Source organism: Diceros bicornis, chromosome 38 (assembly GCF_020826845.1).
Source record: "Diceros bicornis minor isolate mBicDic1 chromosome 38, mDicBic1.mat.cur, whole genome shotgun sequence".
Taxonomy (NCBI): domain Eukaryota; kingdom Metazoa; phylum Chordata; class Mammalia; order Perissodactyla; family Rhinocerotidae; genus Diceros; species Diceros bicornis.
In genome coordinates this window covers 16,500,171-16,524,795 of record NC_080777.1, presented here as the reverse complement: position 1 = coordinate 16,524,795, position 24,625 = coordinate 16,500,171, and the positions used below count along the sequence as shown (strand labels likewise).

The 24,625-nt window shown below is 34.5% G+C and overlaps 1 protein-coding gene across 1 annotated transcript in view; it reads right to left on the bottom strand.

Annotated features, from left to right (window-relative positions):
- USH2A (usherin) overlaps nt 1-24,625 on the bottom strand; it is a 747,185-nt gene that overhangs the window by 606,801 nt on the left and 115,759 nt on the right. Inside the window, exons 9-10 of the mRNA XM_058533703.1 lie at nt 18,024-18,219; nt 15,102-15,232 (exon numbers count right to left, since the gene is read on the bottom strand). Coding sequence (XP_058389686.1) covers nt 15,102-15,232; nt 18,024-18,219 — 327 coding nt within the window. The remainder of the gene's footprint in view (nt 1-15,101; nt 15,233-18,023; nt 18,220-24,625) is intronic.

The following is a 24,625-nucleotide window of genomic DNA, read 5'->3' as shown; positions in this document are numbered from 1 at the left end:
AAAGGCAAACAACAAAAGAGCTTGGGTTTGCCTCTTTTCCATGTATTCTAAATTTTCAGTTTAAATCAGGCAGTAAAAGTCAAGAGGGTCTCCAGAGGAATCAGGGACAATGATTATATAGCCACAGAGTTCTCGAATCTCTCCAAATCCCAGCATAAAAACAGACAGAACCAAAAAGCAAAACCAAAAAAAGCCACGAATAATATTTATAACAAAACTAGGTGACCAGTTATCCCCAGAAACCCCCAAAAGGAAGCAAGTGGGAATGAACCACAGCAGTCACAAGACCTGCGTGGTGTCAGTGTCTGTGTGGGACAAAGGAGACAGAAGTCACGGGGCATCTGACTTTAGAAAGACCTGAAAACTAGAAAGCATACAGTGCAGTGTGTCAGTTTGAGAACGGACAGCTGAAATGGGGAGGGTTTTGCTGACTCGCTAGAAGGGATTGCGAGAGATCCACAGTGGGAACTGAAGAGACTGGAGAAGTCTAGCTTCCATCAACTCTCAAAACTGACTGACCGGGGCACACTTCCATGACAAGGTCCCACACTAAGGAGAAACTGTTAAGAGTGGATGGGCAGAATAGATGGTTAAAATAACAATATAGTACTCAAAGACAGAAATTCTGAAATTAGGATGGGTTTGTCATTGGTAATGAAAAAAAGTAAATCTTTCCAAAGTTTGTTTAAAAATAAAAATAGTAAACAACACATTTCAGGAAGATTAAATTTAATTTACTAGTTCCTGAGTATTTCTTTTATTCTCCATTATGTACACCTTGGTTAGCGCAATGCCTGGTACATAGTAGCATTCCCATAGTATTTGTATATTGACTGAACGAATTATTTAAAAGCTGTTATATCACTGACATGTGTTCAGGAAACATTTCAAATATTATAGGAGTTATAGAAATCACATTTTCTACTTACTTTTGGTAGAGAGTTAGTTATGACTGGAATAGCTTCTTAGAGAATATTTACTCCAAATCCTCCTCCATTCAAGCGAAAAAACCATATATTTGTAGTTTTTAAAATATTTGTCTCAATCAAGTATATATGCCATTTTTAAATTCTAAAAAATTTTTGAATATACAAATCTACATCCAACATATGTTCAGTGTATTCCTAAGTCGAGTACTTTGTCCACAGCCAAATAAATCAACCTACAGAATTAAAAGTCCCTGAAGGTTGAGCCCAAGAATCTTCATTTGAAAAGTTTCTGTTGGTGATTCTTATGAACGCTAAGATTTAAGAACTAGTGCTTTAGTACTTGTTACCTATTCTGTCACTGCGCTAAGTCAATTGATTCCTAGGGACTCGGTCTTCGTCTTTTTTCTTCTTAGTTGCGCATTTCATCACATTATTGATAGGTCCATCACAGAGCAACAAACAAATATAATCTTTCTGAACTGATTCAATATTGGAGTATTTATATTAAGCACCTAGATGTAAATTCTGAAAATAGACTGGTTTCAGCAATTTGGAGGAAAAAAAAAAAGCCTTTATGAAATATCTAATGATTTGAAGTTCTGCTGGTGCTTCTAAGGAAAAATACATGTATCTCTATCTATCTGTCTGTCTGTCTGTCTATCTATCTTTATACAGTATATTGTTCCTGTTAGGAACTTAACCCTAAGATGTGACCCTGAGAAGGACTACGTATTTCTAGTAGAGATACAATGAGTTCTTTCCTTAAGCTTCTGCCTCTGTAGAGAAGAAAAGTCCACGTTAATGTAACAGGCTACCTTTGTAAGGTACTCATTCCACTTCAAAAATAAATAAATGAGTCTGCAGTGGTATCTGCCACATATAAATGTCATGAATTGGAGAATGCCAGGTGAATAATGTACACCATAATACTTGTTTCCATTTAAGTGTTTTGTGATACTGCTGTTTATCATCTTGCTCAGCTGTCGAAAATATGCATTTGAGAAGAAAAGCTTCTACATTGGTGTAAAACCAAGATGTCTTTTCTTTTCCATTCTACAATGCCTGTCATTTGTCAGGCTGGTATATTTTTATAGCCCAACTCCCCTTCTGAAAGGCATTTCTAAGAAACTGCTCCCCAAACTTCCCCACCATAATCTCTAAGGAGTTTGAAAAAACGTAAAATTCTGTAGCATGCTCAAATAAAGCAGTAGTAGGAACAGAATATATTTTTTTCCCAATCTTTTTGAGTGTTCAAGACTGAAAGAGTGTGAAGAGGTTCCCCACATACTATTGTTCCCAACAATGGTTACATACTTGAATGGTTTTAAGAGGAAGTACTGTAATTATAGTCCTTCTAGTTCTCAAAGGGGTATAATTTCATATTGCATCATACTCTTTTTTTTCCTGGTTTAGGGCTATTTCGCTCAGAGGTTATAAGCTATAACTTGTAAAAGATGCATGCAATATATGTCACCATGTTAAATTAGAGCATTTCATAAATGTCATCTGAATGGCACAACTATACAGTGCGGTCTTATTGTAATTTGCTGCAAAATTAATATAGTGGTTATTAACAAGATGGTGTTATGACTTTATCAAAATGAAAGATCTAACAGTAGCATTTAAAAAATATTTCCAACATGAATAAATGCATTTTCCAGTCCGTAGTTAATGTCATATAGAAATACGCTTTTAGAAATGTTATTTGGTTTAACTATCTTTTTTGTTTTATTTTGGAAAAATGATCAAAGTTGCTGTGAACTTACATGGTAGAATGCCTGCCTACTATAGTGTTAGTTTATTGAACCAGTGAAAATGGAAATTTCAAATATATTAAGAGAGGAAGGTGTCCGTCTGAGACAATAAACAAAATAAATCAGGCCTAAATAAAAAGTGCCTTTACTGCATATTCAAATTAGTTTATATCTAAGATGATAAGCTGATTCCTTGGTAAACATTAAACACTAAGGGAGCTACATTAACTCCTCAATATCACCCAAATCTCCATTTGAGAATGGCATTGGTTCTAAGAAATTAATTTGCCACTCAATTATATGTATAATTTATTTCCTAAATATTTAGGAATTTTTTAATAGTTAGATTAAATTAAGAGGGTTTGGAATAATGATGCCGAAACAAATGGATATGTTTCCTTCCTAGTTTTGGATAATGTACATAAATATCCAGTTTAGCAACTTGCTGTGGGTTCCTCTTATGTGTCAGGCACTGTGCCCAATGCTGGGGACACATATTTAAGTAAGACCCAGCGTCTCTAACCTCAAGTTGGGCTTTGGAGACAAACAACACAAGTTTTGAATTTCTGCTCTACCCCATTATTATTTGTGGGATCTTAGAGGAGTTATCTAATTTCTCTGAGGTTCAGTGTCCTTAGTTATGTAATGACTAAATTAATAACTACTTCATCAACTTTAGTAAGGACTGAATTAATTCACCAAAAACCCTTGGCATCATCCTTTGCACATGGCGAATGCAAAACAAATGGAACACATGAGAGTCCTACAGACTTAGTTTCTGCTGTCATACATATTTAGCAATGTGTCATCCACCTGCCAGTCTGTCTTACACATTTCAAAATGTGGCACTCCCACACATCGCACCAAAACTGCAGGCAGGTAGATCAAAGTGGAGACCAATCTTCAGCCCACCAGGAGCTGAAACATTCCCCAGTCTTGCAAGCCTAGAGCCCTTGTCACTGGTTCACCCTTGATACTGGGAGAGTGCCTGCCTCGGCAAATGATCAGTACATTGGTTTGGCAGGCCATGGAGGAAGGAGGCTGGCTATATTCTGTTCGTGAATAAATAAGTATCACCAAAAAGCACATACAAAGGGTCACTATTATGTACTAATTTTTAAAACAAACTTACCATATCTATCTATCAAAATAAATAAATAAATAAAAGATGTTCTTACCTTTTTATCATAACCCCAAGAACATATACATATATAATGATGGCTGCTCTTGCTAAAAGTCTTAAAATACTCATATTTTGAAATCACAGTCAAAATCTATGATCCCCAAGAATCCTCGATGCACTATGGCTCTTTATGTTGCCCCCTCGTCTGGGAGCACCTAGAGGGGCAGTGATTATTTCCTCATTTGCTTGTCCCTCGGGCCTCTCTCACATGCACTCATGAACAAGTCTGTTCACCTTGCATGCAAGCTGGTTCTCCTCCCCCATCCAGTCCTCTTTTGCTGACGTGTGCTGCCATGGTTGCAGCACACCACCTTCCACTGATGCCTCTGCCACTATGCAGAGTCTACTCCCAACCAGGCACTACCACCAATCTTACTGGTCTGGTAATCCTGAGGTGCTGATGAGATACTATATTCTCAGGAGTTCTCATTAAACAGAAGCCACTCTCTTCTGTATGTGGAAGAGAACACCCTTCTCACTCTTCAGCTACCTTCTGTCATATGGGCATTGGGCAGAGATGGCTGGCTTTCCACCAAGACCCATTCTCCCCTTCCGTGGTACACGGTTGTAGCTAGGAAGTGGCTACCCAGCCATGGACTACATGTTTCCAGCCCTCCCTGTAACTAGTGCAGCCATTTGACTCGCTCCCACCAACAGAATGATAGCAGAAGAGATGTGTGCCTCTTTTGGACCAAGATATTTGAAAAGCAGGAGCTGTTTCCCCACATTGTCTTTTCCTTTCCTAAGGAAAGGCAGAGCCAGGCAATGGAAGGAGCATGAGTTCCATATGAATTGACATATGGAGGAGAGCCACCAAGCAACCAGGAATAGCTGCCTCGGAGGGGTTTTATAAGCAAGAAATAAACTGCTATATTGTTTGGGTCACTAGACATTTTGGGGTCTATTTGTGATGTCTGTTTAGTCTATTCTAACTGGTATTAGTAGTAATGCAATGGGACTCGTTTTATATTATCTTATACTTGTTAATTAAAGCAATTCTTCTAACATCCAGCTACTACCTAAAGTCTCTGCCAATGCTATTATCACTATCAAATCTAGCCTCAAATGCTAGAGTTATTACTTGGTCACATTTGCATACCCTGGCCCTTGGGATGAGTTCATTCCCAAGGAGATGCCAGATGTGCCCAAACACGTGGAGCTCAACTTGGGCTGAGGCTGAGAACCTCACATCAGGTACAGCTCCCTCTGTCTTACCTTCAGGCAGTTTGTCACAACCTTGGTTCTTGGATAACTTCTTCAGTAGAAGCCTTTCTATCCAGCTCAGATCCATTTTCCCCTTCTTTTCCCTTTTACACTCCAAGACCTTTGTACCTATCCTTGTACATCTGGTCCTCAACATTCTCAGGCTAATCAGTTATTACTCAGCCTATCAGTTGCAAGAGAAATGTTACTACTCATCTCTCCTTAGGTCTCTGAATGACAGACCACATGGTTTATGCCTAAATCTTCATGTGTCTCTTTAAGCTTGAGGTAAACTCCCTACCTTTCACCATCCTAATGCTTATAGCTAACATCCATACATCATACCATTCAAGGTCAAGTTTCTCAAAGGCTGAAGAAACTTGTGCATTACTTCTATTTGTACACTTTAATATCTGGGTAACAGAATATAAGATAATATATTTCTGGAAAATTCACACACTGACTTTTCGACATATTGTGGTAATTAATAACAAATATTTATTTCTGAGCAGATGAGAAAGAACTGATGAACTGCAGGAAATGATACATCATGCAGAGAAAGTATATACTGCTTTATTTTTTAGTATATTTCCTTGAAAATTATCATTCTGGTGGAACAATCAATTTTCATGAGTAGGGTCCTTATTCCTTATGATTCCACCTTCCACGGGTCGAACCTGGAAATTCTTCCTTCATTGATGCCTTTGCATTTCATCTAATTCATTTCAACCACTAGTCTCCTGCCTTATTTATCTTTTTTTTAACATCCCTTAATCATTTCTTTCTGCCCTGGCTCTATTGCAGCCAGCTATTGATGTCTTATTGAGCATTACAAACAACCATTCTTCTATCTTTTTGTATAATCACAGGTATATTTTCAGTTTTCAGCCAACTTTTGGATTCCCTTATTCCCTTATTGTTTTTTATTTCCTTTTTTTTTAAAGAAGTGGCTTAGGTTAGATCTTTTAATTTTGAGGACACAGCTTAGGGCACAATTCGGCCATAATTTAACAGAGGCTCAGCAGAGCAGAAAACTTAGAACACCATTTGATTTTAAGACAGGATTCAGAGGATAGAACAGAGGGAGCCCACCCCTGACCAAGTGTATACATGTGTGCATAAGGACACACTCACATCCACCCCCCCACCCCACCACACATATCCCCATCCAGCTTTTTTTATCTATAACTCTTTGACAGACAGTGTTCTAGCTACTTGGTTATTAAAGAGTGGTCCACTGATCAGCAGCAATGGCATCAGCTGGGAACTTTCATAAATGTGAAATCACAGTCCCCACTCCAGACTTCCTGAATCAGAATCAGCCTTTTAAAGAGGCATCTGGGATATTCACGTGTACATTGAAAGTTTGAGGAGCACTGCTAAGCTGACCTCCTACATCTTGACTGTTGTGGCTGAACTCTCACAGTTTCCTCAGCCAGACAATAGAGCACAGCAAAGTAAGAGAAAGAGAGAAGGTAGGAGGGATGGAGAAAATCTCAAGCAGGAATGCACTCAGACAACATTTCTTGAATGCCTTCTATTGAATCAGACCATATGCTAGGGACTTTCTCTTAAGTCTCGTCACCTCATCAGTATCATCTGTGCAGCTGGATATGGCAGATATTCCAGAAACACCAGCAAACAGGGGAAGGGTGGGGTCAGTGGAGGGCCAGGTTGGAACCAGAGTCCACTCCAGCATCGGGTCAGGAGCAGACTGGGATCTCTACGTACATGTACTTTAAGTATAGGTTCATAGACCTTTCTCCAGGTACCTCAGAATATTTTTTTAAAAGTTATCATCCAAGCTTGGGGCTCTGTCTAATTCTTCTGGACTTAAGTCACACACAGTCAACCTTCAACTCAGGACAGATGTCAAATAACTCATGCACTGAGCAAAGGAAACAAGGAAGTACAGTGACATCCTGGGAAACTCATATTATATGTATCTGTGCTAATAGCCAAGTCTGTTCTTAAGATAAATGGACTTCTTATCCACAGGGCAGTGAATTTTCATATTTTTTGGCTCATGTACACCTTTTGGGTCTCACGAAAGTACAGAAAGCTCTCTCCTCAAAGATACATGAACAAACAAACAAAAATACACAGACATACTCCTACATACATATATATGAAAGTATACATGGATGCCCTAAAACTCATCCATGGTAGCCTTAGGGATGCAAGGTTCCATATTAAGGACTTCTCAATAATAGTAATGACTCTTCTCCCTTTTCCTTTCTCCTATTAATATTAATGTTATTATTGTGCTTTAGATGCTCTATGTGTCTTGACTAGGGCATTAGTATCTTTAGGATTCAGAGCATTACTTAATGCCATCCTCAAAATCTTGGCATCCACATGAGGAAGAATTACAATATTTCTTATGGAAGAATAAGGCAAACATGCCATATCTTATGAAACTGGATTGAGTTGCAAATGACAACTGCCAAAGGGAAAGTTCCCTTCCAGAACACGGAACGCACGACACAGTCACTCTGGCCATTTGGGGCTGGCTTGATTCCTAAGTTATTATAACAAAATGAGACTTGAACTACTGCCTAATTTTCTTGTATGCTGCCTAATATTATTAAGGATTACAATTGCATGAACTTAAAAAATGTCCTTGAATTCTATTTTACAGTTTATAACTCTGACATTGTTGACAACTTTTTTAGTGTGCCTTCTGCTATCCCATTGAAAATGACAGTAAACATTTTTAGAAATCTTTAATAACGTTATTTAGGCAAGGTATACTTGACACTATATTTCCACAGGTAATAATCCATATACTTTGCGCCTGTACTTGGAGCATCAGAAAAAAAATAAAAATTAAAGTAAGATATAAATGGGACTTAGAGATAGACAATGTGGAATTTTTAAATTCATGAAATGGTTCTATCATATTATCTACATTCAGATTCCTATACGTAGCTTTCTCTGGCTACACATCAGGTTTAATGAGAATTTATTTTCTTCTGACTATAAAAATTATCAACAAAGCAAAGTAGAAAAGAGAAAAAAGAAAAAAATATTTTTATAACAAAGAAAAAGGTTAACATTTTAAAGCATGTCCTTCCTTTTATGCATTTTTAAACTAAATTTTTGCACATGGACAATATCAACACACAGAACTGTCTTAGAAAAGCTTTCTCTATTCTGGTCTCTCTCTTTCCCTTATTTCCTTCCAATCCTGAGACCAAAGTGCATTTTGTAATATGTGTCAGTACTTCCTTTCTTCTTATCGTTGAATAATATTCCATTGAGTGGATATACGGCATTCTATTTATCCATCCATCAGTTGATGAACACTTGGATTATTTCTACATTTTGACTATTATGAATAATGCAGCTATGAACATTCATGAATAAGATTGTATGAGGATATATATTTTCATTCTGTTTGGGTATATACCTAGGAGTGAAAGTACTGGTAACATATGGTGACTCTATATTTAATATTTTGCGAAACATCAGACTGTTTTCCAAAATGGGTGCATGTTTTACATTCCCATCAGCAGTCTACAGGAATTCCAATTTCTCAACCTCAACACTTATTATTTGTGCTTTTAATGATAGCCACGTTAGTGAGTGAGAAGTGTGGATTTGATTTGCATTTCTCTGCAGACAAATAATGCCAAGCATCTTTTCATGTGCTTATTGGCCATTTGTATATCTTCCTAGGAGAATTACCTATGTAGATCCTTTACCCATTTTTAATTGGGTGACTATTTATTATTGAGTTGTAAAGATTCTCTGTATATATGGGGGACAAGTCTCTTATTGAATATATGCTTTGCAAATATTTTCTCCCATTCTTTGGGTTGTTTCTTTACTTTATTGGTGGTGTCCTTTGAAACACAAATTGTATTCAATTTTAATGAAGTCCAATTTATCCATATTTTTCTTTTTTTGTTTGTGCTTTTGGTGTTACATCTAAAAAGCCATTGGCTAATCCAAGGACATGAAGATTTACATCTATATTTTCTTCTAAGAGTTCTATAGTTTTAGCTCTTACATTTAATTCTTTGTTCCATTTTAAGTTAATTTTTATATATGGTGTGAGGTGGGGGTCCAACTTCATTCTTTTGCATTTCAATATACAATTGTCCCAGAATCATTTGTTGGAAAGACTATTCTTTCTCCATTGAATTTTCTTGGCACTCTTCTCAAAAATCAATGAACTGTGAAAGTGAGGATTTATTTCTAGACTCTCAATATTATTCCAGTGATCTATATATCTATTCTTGTACCGCATCATACTGTCTTGATTACTGCAACATTAGAGTAAATTTTGAAATTTGGAAGTGTGAGTCTTTCAACTCTGTTCTTTTTCAAGATTGTTTTGGCCAGTTTTGAGGCCCTTTAATTACCACATGAATTTGAGGATCATCTCATAACTGTTTGCAAAGAAGCTAACTGGCTTTTAACAGGCTTGTATTGAATCTGTAGGTCAATTTGGAAAGCATTACCATCTTACCAATACTAACTCTTTCCATTTATTTAGGTCTTTAATTTCTTTCAACAATATTTTGTGGGTTTCAGAATATAAATTTTGTGCTGTTTTATTAAATATATTCCTAAATATTTTATTTTTTTGATGCTATTTAAATGAAGTTTTCATAATTTTATTTTCAGATTGACTTCTGTAAGTGGATAGAAATACACTTGATTTTTGCATATTGATCTTGTATTCTGCAACCTTCTGAATTCGTTTATTAGTTCTGGTAGTTTTTTTAATGGGTTCCTTGGATCTTTCATCTAAGTTGTAAAATGTATGTGTGTAGTTGGTAACGTTCCCTTATTATTCTTTTGATGTCTGCAAGATCTGTAGTGATACTTCCTTTTTCATTCCAGCTATTAGTAAAGTATGTTTTCTCTCTTCTTTGTCAGTCTTGGTAGATACTTGTCAATTTTATTGATCTTTCCAAAGATCCTTTTTTTCATTAATTTTCTCTATTCTCTTTCTGCTTTAAAGTTTATTGATTTCTGCTCTTAGCTCTATTATTTCATTTATTCTGCTTGCTTTGAGATTATTTTGCTCTTCTTTTTCTTATTTCTTGAAGTAGGAGTTCGGATGATTGATTTGAGATGCCTTCTCTTTTCTAAAGTAAGCACTTAGTGTACAAACTTCTCTTGTATCACTGCTTTACTTGCATCCACAAATTTTAATGTTTTATATTTTTACCTTCATTTAGTTCACTGTTTTTTAAAATTTTTTTGAGACTTCCTCTTTGAGCCATGAATAATTTAGAAGTGTGTTGTTTAGATTCCAAGTAATTGGAGATATTTTTTTGCTTACCTGTTATTGACTTCTACTTTGATTCCATGTTCCAAAGAACATACTCTGTACGGTTTCAGTTCTTTTAAATTCACTGAGGTTTGCTTTATGTCCCAGGACATTGTCTACCTCAGTATACGTGTATTGTGTAGGTGTATCCTGCTGTTGTTGAGTGGTCTATTCACTAAATGTCGAATAGATCTTGTTGGTTGAAGAAGTTGCTGAGTTCTATGTTCTTGATGATTTTCTGTTGTTCTAGCAATTGTTGAGAGATGGATGTTGAAGTGTCTATTTTGTTTTTTCTATTTATCCTCTCAGGTATATCAGCTTTTCTTCACATATTTTTCAGCTTGGCTGTTTGATGCATATACATCTAGGTTTTCTACATATATCTTCTGCTTGATTGATCCTTTCATCATTATGTAATATCTCAGTCTCTGGAAATTTTATTTGCTCTGTACTCTACATTATCTGATATTAATAAACTCTTGCTTTCTTTTGATTAATTTCTGCATGGTATAAGTTTTTACATCTTTTTTTATGTCCAGACTACATATATTATTATACTTGAATATTTTTATAGACAGCAGATGGTGGGTCATGATTTTTTTATCTATTATGCCAATTTCTATATTTTAATGGGTTTATTAGACTGTTTACATTTAATGTTATTATAGATATATTAAGGTTTAATAAGTCCATTATCTTATTTTTCATTTTTTGTTTGTTCTGTTTTGCATTTTTCCATTTACTTTATTTTTGTATTCTTGTGGGTTACATATTTTAGAATTCAATTTTGATTTACCTGTAGTATTTTTGAATATATCATTTCATAGCCTTTTTAGTAGTTGCTCTAGATATTACATTATATATACACATATCAAAGTCTGCTAGTTGGGCCAGCCCCGTGGCTTAGCGGTTAAGTGCGTGCGCTCTGCTGCTGGCGGCCCGGGTTCGAATCCCGGGCTCGCACTGACGCACTGCTTCTCTGGCCATGCTGAGGCCGTGTCCCACATACAGCAACTAGAAGGATGTGCAACTATGACATACAACTATCTACTGGGGCTTTGGGAGGAAAATAAATAAATTAAAAAAAAAAAAGTCTGCTAGTTTTTTTATTTTACCAATTCCAGTTAAGGGTAGAAAAATTGCTTCCCTTTACATTCCTTTACCTTCCCCATTTTTAATATAATTGTCTTAAATATCTCCTCTAATATAACTAGAGAACCACATTAGATAGTGATGTAATTTTCACTTCAACCATCAAACATAATTTAGAAAATTCAACAGAAGGAAAATGTATTGTATTTACCCATATTTTAACTCTGATGTTCTTTATTACTTTCTAATATTTCAAGATACTGTCATTGTCATTTCCTTTCTGTTTAGAGAAGTTCTTTTAGCCAATCTTTGGAGTAGGTATGCTGGAGACAAATTCTTAGTTTTCCTTCATCTGAGAATGTCTTGATTTCCTCTCCACTATTGAAGGATACTTTCACTGAATATGAAACTCTGTTAGAATTCTCCTTTTTTTCAGCACCTGAAAAATATTGTTTCACTTCTTCCTGACCTCCATGGTCTCTGATGAGAAGTCTGCTGTCATTCAAATTTTTTTTTCTCCTTTAAATGATGTGTTACTTTTCTGTAATTGCTTTTAAGATTTTTTCTTTGTATTTAGTTTGCAGTTCAGTTATAACGTATTAGGAGTGGGTTTCTTTGGGTTTATATTGTGATGGTTCATATCGTGAAGGGTTCATTCAGCTTCCTGCATCCATAAGTTCAGGGTGTTTGCTAAATTTGGGAATTTGGGGCCATTATTCCTTCAAATGCCTTTTTATTCCCATCCTCTTTTTTCTCTCCTTCTAGAGTGTAATGTCATAAAAGTTAGATCTTTTGTTATAGTCCCACAAGTCCCTGATGCTCTGCTCATTTTTTTTTTTTCAGTTTGTTTTCTTTCTGATGTTCAGATTGGGTAATTTGTATTGTTCTACTTTCAAGTTCCTTGATCCTTTCCTTTGTCCCCTCTATTCCACCAATTCTTCTCATTCTGTGCATCAATCAAGCCAATCCATTGAGTTATTTTTTTTATTTTGGTAATTGTATTTTTTATTTTAAAATTTGCATTTAGTTCTTTTTTTATACCTTCTATTTCTTTGCTGAAACTTTATATTTTTTCATTCGTTTCAAGCGCTTGCTTAATTTCTTTACAGAATGCTTAATATTCTTTAAAACTCTCGCAAGATAATTCTAACATCTATGTCATCTTGATGCTGGTACAGATGATTGTCTTTTCATTCCATTTGAGATCATCCTAGTTCTTGGCATGATAAGTGATTTTTTATTGGAACCTGGACATTTTGGTATTATAGACACTGAATCTTATTTAGATTTTTTGTTTTATCAGGCCTCCTCTGAAACTCTTCCAGGGGATAAAGGGAGGAAGCTGCCTCACTATTGTCAGGTGGGGGTAGAAGCCCAGGTTCTCCACTCTGCCTCCATTGACACAGCAGGGGTGAGTCTCCTTGTTACCACTGGGCAGAGCTTGGAGTCCTGATTCTCTACAAGGCCTCTGAGAACACTTCCCTAGTTGAGAGGGAGAGGAACACCTGTTTAAAGAAGATCTCAAAGGATGCTTGCATATTTTGATGGCATCAAGGCCCAAAGAGGCCCTACTCTTTCAAATCTCTTTGCCTTGGGTACACTCATCCACAATTCCACCCGAAAATTAGATTCACCCCATGAGAGATGGAGAAAGAGGGCCAGAGCCAAAAGTGTGCTGGAGTAATCTACATTTGCTCATAAGAACAGATTAAGTGCTTTTCTTCCAAACTCCCTGTTCAGTGACATCTCATTCGTAGCTTGAAATTGACCATGGTGGGCTTTTTATTTCCTCCCAGATACCCAGGTGTTAAATATTTATAAGCACAGACCTACGCAAAACTGTATCCCATCCCAATGAAATGGATTTGAAACAGAAATTTAAGAAAAATTAGGTGTAGATTTCTTGCGTACCTGAGTTGTGGAACTTAGAGACAAACCTGCTGCACTTCAATTCATATAGGTTATGACATAGAAATGAGACTTTGGGAAGTAGAACTTTAGTTCACATTTTGCAATACTCTATACGAAAGTTACTTGACCTTAGGTCTTCAGGAATAATAACTGTTATTTAAGTGAAAATTTTACATAATGCTATTATTATAATAATGATTCTAAATGATCATCCAATTATGAGATCAGTCCTCAGACAGTCTTTCTTCATTCACTCAACAATTTATTCCATAAATATTTACTGGGTGTTTATTATATGAGTGAAATTGTTCTTTTTATGTTGGACAGAGAGAACACAAAGAGGTAAATAAATAAACTAATTTTACAAAGGCTGCAATGAAAACAACATGGGGTGATGTAAAAGACAGTGATTTGAGAATGTTCTGTAATTGGGTGGTCAGTTGAAGACATCTCAAAAGATATATCAATCTTTGAGTTGAGACTTAAGTAAGGGCAAAAGACAGCCATGCTGAAAATTCAGGGCAGATGTGTAAAGATGAGATGTATAAAGACACAGAAGTTACTAATTGAAATGTGTAAAACTGTAATATGACTTTCTGAGAAAATAGTTCCTCGATATCATAAAATAAAAACAGGAGAAATTGCCTTTGTTAATTATTTTTCTCTTCTTGAGCTTTCCAATGAAGCATATAATATTCTTATATTAACACACTATGGTTACTCTGAAGGTCTTCAAATCCATATTTATGTCTAGTATATATTTGGCTTTTATTTGTTAAAGCAGTTTTTAACGCATGCTGAAAGTTGCCTTGAACTTATTAACTTTACTATGTAACTTTTTAAATTTTTTTTCTTTAACTGGATTGTGGCTTGTGCTCCTAGCCAGTGCATTCACTCTCAATTATTTATAAGAGAAAACTTAATTATTAAAAATTAATAAATCGTTGAATTGATTCTTCAAAGTAAATTTGCCCTTTATCTATTTTCCTGTATTAGTATTATCTGAACAGGTAAAAAGCTCCATCTGAAGACACCACATTTAAATATGGAGCTGCTTTTTCTGACTTGAGATAGAATATATGGACCCAGGTTAGTTAGACTGTGTATTCATATAGGTCAGACATCAATATTTGTGATGTTGGTAATAAAAGTGTATAAAATTATAAAAATCAATTGTACGTTTAAGATAGAGAGAAGGTTGGAATAAGAAATTTAGAAGCAGGGCTACCATAATTTCCATTTGGATCTATATGTAAGTAAACTTTGCTACTATATATTCTATGGAATTATAGAGAAAACTATTCGTGTTTAATTAATATCACTTATTAATATTAATTCACCAGTAATTCCAAGACATATATTCAATTTACTTCCCTGTTTACTTAGAACCCCCTACCTCTCAATTTTTTTGATATTTGTAAAATCAAAAATAAAATGAGCCTTTTTTATATACAAAAGACCGCCTAAGTAGCCTTATATTTCATTCTCATATTAAAAGTTGCACAGGAACACTCCTAAAGCAGCCGTCTCTTTAACACAAACACACACAGAGGACTTCCTAATAAATATAGTCCTCAATTCCAAATATAGTCCTCCTATATTTATGTGTTATAGTATAAAAATATATTAATCTGTTTATATTATATAGGACTTCCTAATAAACATAGTCCTCGATAGCAGAACATTTCCCAAATTAGTTTCTGAAAGCAAGCAATTATTTACCTTCAGTACTGAAAACTCACCTGATCACAAAGGAGGCTACCATTTCTAGTCCCAACTTTATCACAATCACAGGGTTTGCAAACATCTATGGCTGAAGGATCTGCACCAACTTGTCGGAAAAAGTAATCCTTACACAGCTCACAGTTCTTTCCTGCATCAGGGAAAGGTTATGCATTATGACTTCCAATTCATTAAAATCAGCTGCATAATTCAAAATTAAAGACTGTATTCCTTTGAGGGAATTCTATAATTTTTAGGCTGTCCATTTTAATGCACCTTTCATCTCTACCTGCCAATGAAGTGATCCAGAGCATATGAAACAATGAACCTGTTACAAACTGTGCTTTACTTCATTAAACTCCCATCTGTTATATAATACCACACTTCTAAAAAGCTGTGCTTTGTAGAAGCCCATCCATTTTGAAAGAGTTTGTTTCTCAACTTAAAATTTTTCTTTATTCCTGGGGCTAGGCACTTAATCTAAATCAAATATGAGAAATTTCTATATGTGTGGCAGATGATAGTTATACAGTTAGAAGCACGCAGATATGTAGTATCAGAAATATTTTTTCAGAACTAAGGTAAAACAGAAGACTGCTCTTAATATGATTTATGATTCTATAGTTAACATGATTAAAAGCAAATGCTTCTGTTAGTGCTATGGCCATTATTTTTCATTTCAAATATCATAGTAGAAATTTATTATATCTAGATATATCAAATTTTAAATATTAGAATATCCTGACATACTGGAAGTATCAGGTAATTCCTATAGCTTATAAATTAATGATTAATTTGTTACAATTTATTAATCAGAAATTTCCCCTAGCCATTTTATATAAGAAACAATCTAAATTACAGAGTGTTTCTAAAGTGAATGTGAGTAGCATTTAAGCCCACCAAAAGAAGCTGAAATGCAACTCAAGTCTGTCAATTCCCCCTTTAAACATTATGCAACTACTCAAATATTGCTGAAATTGGCCCATTTTAGAAGATTAGAAATAACTTAATCAAGTGAAAACCCACATTCTGGTGGATATTTGAGCTATGGAATAATTAAAAATTAAATGGCTTTATAATATTTCTGGAATATTCCATTTACATATGTTGATGACTCTCAAATCTATATCTCCAATGTAGAAATCTCTCCTTTATTTATCATTCAATGAACATTTATTGAGTCATTACCATGTTCCAAACACTGTGTTAAGTGCTGAGGAATACAGTAGTGATCAAAATACACATTGTACCCCTCTCAGAGCTTTCTTGGTCTAGTGGGTAAAATGAATCTTAATTAAATAATTATAGGAATAAATATACATTTACAAACTGTGATAAACATAAGGTGTCACTAAACTGTATAGATGATACTGATCTTTTCTGAGGCATCACGAAAGACTTTCCTTAAGAAACAAGCTTCAAAACCGTGTCCAATCTCCCACAAGAGACTTTCTCCTGTCTCTTTGAAACACACAGTGAACATGTCCAAGTCAGAACTTGCCATCTTCTCCGTCAGCTTGATCCTCCTGTGTTTCCTGTCTCAATAGCTGGCACCAATGTTGACCCTGTTACTCAAACTGGAATGTTAAGCGTGAGTCTTGACTCTTCTTCCTTCCCTTACCTACACCCTATACCGTCCTCAGGAAATGCTGTCACTTTCCAATCTAAATATCTCTTGGATCCACTGCTCTCTATCTACACCATCTTAAATGTACTCTAGCTTTATTTCTTAACTGGACTATTGTAGTATCCTTCTAACTGATTTTTCCAAATCACTTTTGACCTTCTCCAATCCATTCTCCACTTTATAACCAGATGAATCCTTTAAAAACATAAAACTTATTATGTCCCTGTCCTGTATAAAACCTTTAAGTGGCATCTCATTAATCTTAGAAGTCAAACTCTTATCATGGTTTATAGAGCCTTCTAGGATCTGACCCCTCTTTCCTTCCTAGCACCTTTTCTTACAATCAGCCATTTGCCTTTCCATCAATTCTTCAAAGGTGCCATGTTTCTCTCTCCTCTAGGCCATTGCACAACTGTTTTTCTTACTGGAATCCTTTGTTTGTTCCCCTATCCCTCTCCCTCTCACTCCTTCACCTGATTAACTCCTACTATACTTGTCCTATCTCAGCACTGATCAGATAACTTTGTAATTGTTCCTTTACTAGTACACCTTTCCCACTATGCAAAAATCCATAGAAAGACCAGAAAATTCATTATCTTGTTCTTCTTTATATTCTCAGCACCTAGCCAAGTTCTTGTGACTTTTTGGGTCATCAGTAGTTATCTAATAAATCCATTCATGCTTAAGAGTGGCACACTTTCAAACCCATGAGACTTGGGCCATTATATTTTACAAATTCAGACAATGCCTATTTCTGCTTTTAACATACTAGCTCTTCAGAAAATATTAATTTTCAAAGAATAGTCAAAATGCTGTAAGTTTTAGAACAAGACTGATAATCATCTTCTGCCTTTAATTAGCATTTTTTAAAGAGTATTCCCAGATTACCAGGGTCCATACCAAATCTGAATGAATGTCAACATCTCCACAGGAGAATCCAGACATAATGGAAGATCAGGGTCACACAAGGAAACTTATTTTAAGGATATATATATCCTCAAATCAGTAATTCTTGAGTTTTCTAAAATATATTCATAGTTTAATCAAATGGTGTGAACTTTAAAAAAAAAAATTATTCCTTAAAAGATATTCTCTAAGACTAGAGTGTTATTTCTGAAAACTACCTAATTATTTGGAGTTAGGAAGATTTGATGAACCAGCTTTTGTTTTCAAACTTAACAGTACAAAAGCACTTTCTTAAATAAGATAGCAATAACATACTTTAAAATAATATGCATTGCATATAGAAACACACGGATTTCAAAGACCAAGTCAGACTTTGTTATTTATGTTATTTGTGTTATTTGTTAGTTACCTGTAGTGTTATGCTCACAATCATCACAAACTCCTCCACCCCCTCTGTAGTGCTCAAGTGGAAATGGGTCCACTGAGATGTCGTAGTGGCAGCTTCCAGAATGGCCGTTGCATTGACAAGGTTTACAATTGAAAGCGTGAACTTGATCACCTTGGCGGAAAGGCTTGTCATTATAAAGGGGCAAGCAGCAATCACACTAGAACAATAAAGTAATATCAGAACAATAAAGAGATATAAAGTTGTGATTTTTCTCTTTTTATTTACCTATCAGGCCCTTTCACTAGATGTAAAGCTAATATCAAAGAATTAAAAGTCAGCAACTACTGTATTTTGAAAAATGTTGTATAAATTAGAAATTAGCATATTATAGGCATGGTAGAGCAGAATTGTAAAAGTAACAATGTGAGCTGAAACCATGCAAAGCATTCTTAATAACCAATGGTAAAAGTTATGATTGTTCTACGATTTTTAATTTTTTTTTTGTCCAAAACATTAAAAACTTGACTTCTGGTTTCTTGTTCCACAGGTGAAGAGCTTGGAAGTCACCTCTCCATCCTGAAAACAGATAAAAAGCTGAACAGACTGAAAAATCAACAACTCTTCCTGCATCCATAAGAGAGGAGAGGACACAGGGCAAACTGCTGCCCTTAAGATTGGAAAGACAGACAGGCAAATACAGGAAGTCTCAGCTATAGGAGGAGAGACTCACGAGCAAAAGCCTCCCTAAGAACCAGTGCTGGGATAGACAAACCTGAACTCTAATTGATGAATTGCTGGAAGTTCAGTATGGACAAACCTGAGAGTTGAAAACTCCAGCGGGTCCTAGTTATAAGGAGGCTCCCACAAGTTTGTGAGATTTACTTGCAGGAGCTTGACCAACTTCTCAGAGTAAATATCAGAGAAAAATCTTATTGTGCTTCTGTCAGAGGGAGGGAAAAGGAACCATTTTGAAATACATAAGAACACTCTGTTCTTCCTAACAATACCTGTTCTCCGGCGAAAATAGTTAACCAGATCCTAACCTGCTGGGGTACTATCAGAGCCTAAGTGACCTGCAGAAGGGAAACACCCAACTCCAGCCCACTCTAGCCATCCTGTCCCACCTAAGGGAGGAGAAAAGACTGAGAAACAATTATGCAATTCACAGTCAAGGGGCATAGGCTCCTTAAAAGACTGAGACCTAGTCCTAGGACTGTAGAACACTTCCCTTCCCCCAACACCTCACCACCACATGACTAAAGGCCTATTTATAGCAGTTCCTTTTACCCAGCACATCATATCCAGGTATTAAGAAAAAATTACAAGGCATACTAAAAGGCAAAGAACACAATTAGAAGAGACAGAGTTAGAATCAGAACCAAGGATGTTGGAATTAAGTTTATAACAACTATGATTAATATGCTAAAGGCTCAAATGGATAAAGTAGACAGCACGCAGGAACAGATAAGCAATGTAAGCAGAGAGATGGAAATCCTAAGAAAGAATGAAAAAGAAATGCTAGAGATCAAAAACTCTGTATCAGAAATGAAGAATGCCACTGATAGGCTTATTAGGAGACTAGGCTTGGCTGAGGAAAGAATCCCTGAGCTAGATGATTTATCAATAGAATCCTCAAAAACTGAAAAGCAAAGAGAACAAAGACTAAAAAAACAAAACAGAAAATCCAAGAACTGTGGGACAACTACAAAATGTATAACATACACGTAATGGGAATACCAGAAGAGGAAGAAAAAGAGAAAGGAATAAAAGAAATATTTGAAATAATAATGACTGAGAATTTCCCCAATTTAATGTCAGATACCAAACCACAGATCCAGGAAGCTCAGAGAACACTAAGCAGGATAAATACTAAAAAGACTACACCTGGACAAACCATTTTCAAACTACAGAAAATCAAAGATAAAAAAATCCCAAAAGAAGGACAAACCATTTTCAAACTACAGAAAATCAAAGTTAAAAAAAATCCCAAAAGAAGCCAGAGTTCAAAAACACCTTACCTATAGAGAAACAAAGATAAGAATTACATCCAGCTTCTCCTCAGAAGCCATGCAAGGAAGAAGAGAGTGGAGTGAAATACTTAAAAGTGTTGAGACAGAAAAAACACCAACCTGGAATTCTGTTCCCTGCAAAATCATCCCCCAAAGTTAAGGAGATATAAAGACTTTGTCAGACGAACAAAAGTTGAGGAAATTTGTTGTCAGTAGACCTGCCTTGTAAGAAATGTTAAAAGAAGTTCTTTAAGAGAGAAGGAAAATAATAAAAGTCAGAAACTCAGATCTACATAAAGAAAGAACATCAAAGAAGGAATAAGTGAAGGTAAAACTTTAAAATCTTCCTTATTATCCATTATAAATGTAAAGGGAAATTTAAAAATAATACAACTAATATTTAGCGGACTGTAATTTAAGATTAGAAACTTTGAGAATTAAATTGTTTTGTTTCTTTGTAAAAAACTCATTGAGCAGCTAGAACAGTGCTAGCTTTCTTATCCCAGAACTTTCCATACTGAGCGAGCATCTTTTCTATGCCTTGGTGAATACTCATACTCCTTTCTAGCATGGATCAACTTCCATCATTTTAACCTTCGTGCTTTCAGTGTCGTGAAATATCTCTGAAAATCCCTTTAATGTAAAGTTCTTGTTGGCATCACTTCCTCTAGAACATCTTCACCCTATTGGTCACAACCACTGTCCTCTTTTATGATAACTTCGCCTTCATTGAGTTACTCTGGCCGCATATATAAAATCTCTCAAATAGCAGCAGTTATCAGATATTTCTTCTGCAAGTAGAAATGTTCAATTAGAATTTCACTTCCAGCACTTTCTTTCTCTGCAGCACTTTCATCTTTGTTGGTCAATTCTCCTTTTTTTTTTTTTTTTTTGCCTTTTAAATTTATTAACTGAGTTTTTTCTGTTTTTTTTGTTTTTAATTTTTTGTTTATTGCAGTAACATTGGTTTATGACATTGTAAAAATTTCAAGTGTACATCATTGCACTTCTATTTCTGCATAGATTACATCATGTTCGCCACCAAAATACTAATTACAACCCATCACCACACACGTACCGAATTTTCCCTTTCACCCTCCTCCCTCCCCAATTCTCCTTTGTTTGAACATCCATGTTTGTAAAATGTCACATGAGTTTACCACTGACAGACAAGGAGGCAACACAACTACAAGCTTCTTTGTGAATGAACTGAATAACAGATGTGCACTGACCAGTCACCAAAAAATTTTGAGAGAAGAGACGTGATTGGTCACTGATCAAGATGTGCATCTGTTATTGATGTAGTAATTTGTGGACTGAAGAGCTAGCAGCAAAATTTGTATTTTGTGCAATTACTCACAGTTAATATACCAGGATAACCAATATTTGAACAATATTGTTAGAGGATTGGTGTTATTTAACTAAACTATAGTAACTGAAATTCATGCATGTTGGAACTGTACAAAGAGTGGACTGCCTGTATAACTAAAGAAAAATTTACTAAGTCACATAAGAGATCTCTTATGTACTGGGACAAATCAATTAAAGCTGCAAATATTTTTAAACATTAATGATTTTAACTTTTCTAATATAAATACAATTTATAGACAAAGCAAAATTTATTCCATAGATTAAGCAACTATTGACTGGAACCAAGTTAAAATTTTAGCATAGTTGTATACCTAATAAAAGTAATATTATACTTTTTATAAAATAAATGAAGCAGAAAATAAAAATTACTGATAATTTAACTGCCAAATGCTAAGTCAAAATATTTAAATGAAACAATTTCTTCCAAACCTGGTACATGTGTATGTTTTTCCCTTTTTTTCAAAATTAGGAATACACAGAAACACACACACACGTGCGCACACGCACACACACACATACACATATAGCCTATAATATTACATAGTCCCATATCATTAAATTCATGAATTTTACTGCATTATTTCTCGTATTATTCATAAAATAACTTATTTAACCATTCTGCAACTACTGCAGAAACATTTTGCTTTTTCTAATTTTTTGTTTTTGCTGTGAATGTATTTGAGTATTTCCTTAAGAAAATTATGTAATGAAATTACATCATAAAAGAGTATAAATATTTTTTAAAGATTTTTTAAAATATGGTCAAATTCCTTCTAAAGAAATTAAACTCATTTATAGACCCATCAGCAATATCTGAGAATGTCCATTTTTTTATGTTCTGCTGAACTTAAACCTATGATTATCTCTTCACTATTTTGATTTTAGAAGAATATTTATCAGTGTTTTAGTATGTATGTCTTTGGTTACCAGTAAAGCTAAATATTTTTCATCTGGTTCTTGGTCAAATATAGTCTTTTTCAAGGAAATTGTTCATTTTTATTTTGCATATTCATTTTTTCTTATTGATTTTAAACCTCTTCTATATTAGGTACATTCTTCTTTTGCCTGCAAAATAGTAAGGATTTAGTTAATAATTTTAATATATACTTGTATTTTATTTTTTCTACTTCATTGGCCAAAATTTTCAGCACAATAGTTAAGAGACATGGCACAGTGGTGATGGTAGGAATATTCGCATTATTTCTGAATTTAATGAAAATGTCTTTAATGTTACAACCTTTATAATGATGTCGACTACTGATTTCAGGTAGATAATCTTTATCATTTAAAAGAAGAAATCTCTATTTCAAAACAAATAAGATGCTTTTATATAAAAAATAAGAAACATCAATTTTATTAAATGTTCTGATTTAATTGTTTGACCTATTGAGTTATTAAATTATGTTATAGGTTAACAGGGTAATTAGAATCTATGTTTGCATTCTTAGAATAAACAACATCATTAATGGTAAAGAATTGGTAAAAAGTATGTAGGATTTCTGCATTTATATTCATAAATTAGATTGCTCTATGTTTTTATAAAGACATTAAAACAAATAAAACTTCAAAATTTTAATGGGTAATCAATATGTATTTGAATTTATTAAGTTAATTTTAATATCTGAATAATCAGAAAATTCTCATTTTGTGTACACACTAAAACCTATTATAGTTTGTCAAGTTACATTGTGTATAAAGTATGATTGATCCAAGATTTAAAATAAATACAAACATACATATATACCAGAATTCCTGAATTATTTTTCTTACTCTTTTTTGTGCTGTGGAATTCTTACTGTGACTTCCAAAAGTGCCCAACTTATTCCAGAATTACATATTGAAATTATGAATCAGGAGAGTCAAACCATGTAAAACAGGGTCTCAAAAAATCTCCGTATCTATTCATAGTGACGGTCCTTTGCTATTTTTTTTAATTAACATTGTTAGAAACTATTTTGACATTTTGGGCAACATAGATCATTCCTTTTTTAAATTTTCTGTAATAAATATCTAATATTTTAGAACAGTTTATTTGACATATTTCATAATCATTGTTGGTACTATAGTCAAGAGCATTTTATCCAGTATTTATTTTCCCATCCTAGTTCATAGTTGAAGAATTTTTCCCTTAATATTTTTAAAAGCAGAAAGGAAAAAAATAAGAATTTAATTGCCCAGTGCGTTTCTGTTTTACAGTATTCCGAAAATTTTAGCATGAAAACATTGCATTTTTCTACCTAGCTGAGAAGAAAAAAGAAAACAAAAGACGAAGAGAATGACGATGTAAACATGAAGTCACAATGTTCACACCAGGTAATGCTGTATTCTAACAATTGGTAAAGAATGCACCCTTACATTTTGGTCAATATAAAAAGTCAATATCATATTCTTTTTGGAATGATGAAGATTTTCTCTCCCCCAAACCAATTCTAACCCTTTGGGCTGTGATAGTTGCTCCTCTTCTGTTCTCCCACAGCACTCTATTAATACCTTGACCCTGCTCCTGTCTCTTTGAACTGAAATGATTGGTTTACTTACACGTATCTTCCAGGAAATGCAAGTTATTGACTTTTATACTCCTTGCATCATACACACAGTAGGAGCTTAATAAACAATTGCTAAGCTAACTGAAAATTCACCTAATGATGATATTCATGTCCAAAGAATGTTATTCTTGAGGAAATTTAGAGAGGGAACACAATGGGAACAATCAATAAACAGATCAATGCATATATCAAGTCTTCAGAATCGGCTATCATTAGATGATTTGCAATAACCCACTTACAATATAAAATGAAACTCATTTTGTAAAAGAAAGATACATGGCAATCATTAGAATATTCTCAACTATGGGTCTTTGGCCAAAAAAAATTTAAACTGGGGGAACTGACCTCTTTAAGTTTTCTCTCACCAGAAATAACCATTTGTAAATCAAATTTACTGCATAGAATTAAAAGTTAGAGATTAGGCATAGGCTTAAAGTAAGACACCTTAGTCCATTATTGGTGCTGCCACTAACTAAGAAAAGGCAACTGTGAAAACTAACATAAAATGCTTACTTTCTATGTGTGGGGCACTATATTGAGTATTTAAAACAGATTATTTCATTGAATCCTCAAGGCTTTGGGTCATATAGTACCGACATCTGATTTCTGTTCCTTGATTTGCTAGCCTTGTGTTCTTGTATAATTAATTCTACTTTTTTAAGCTTTAATTTTCTCATATCTAGCATAGGGGTAATAA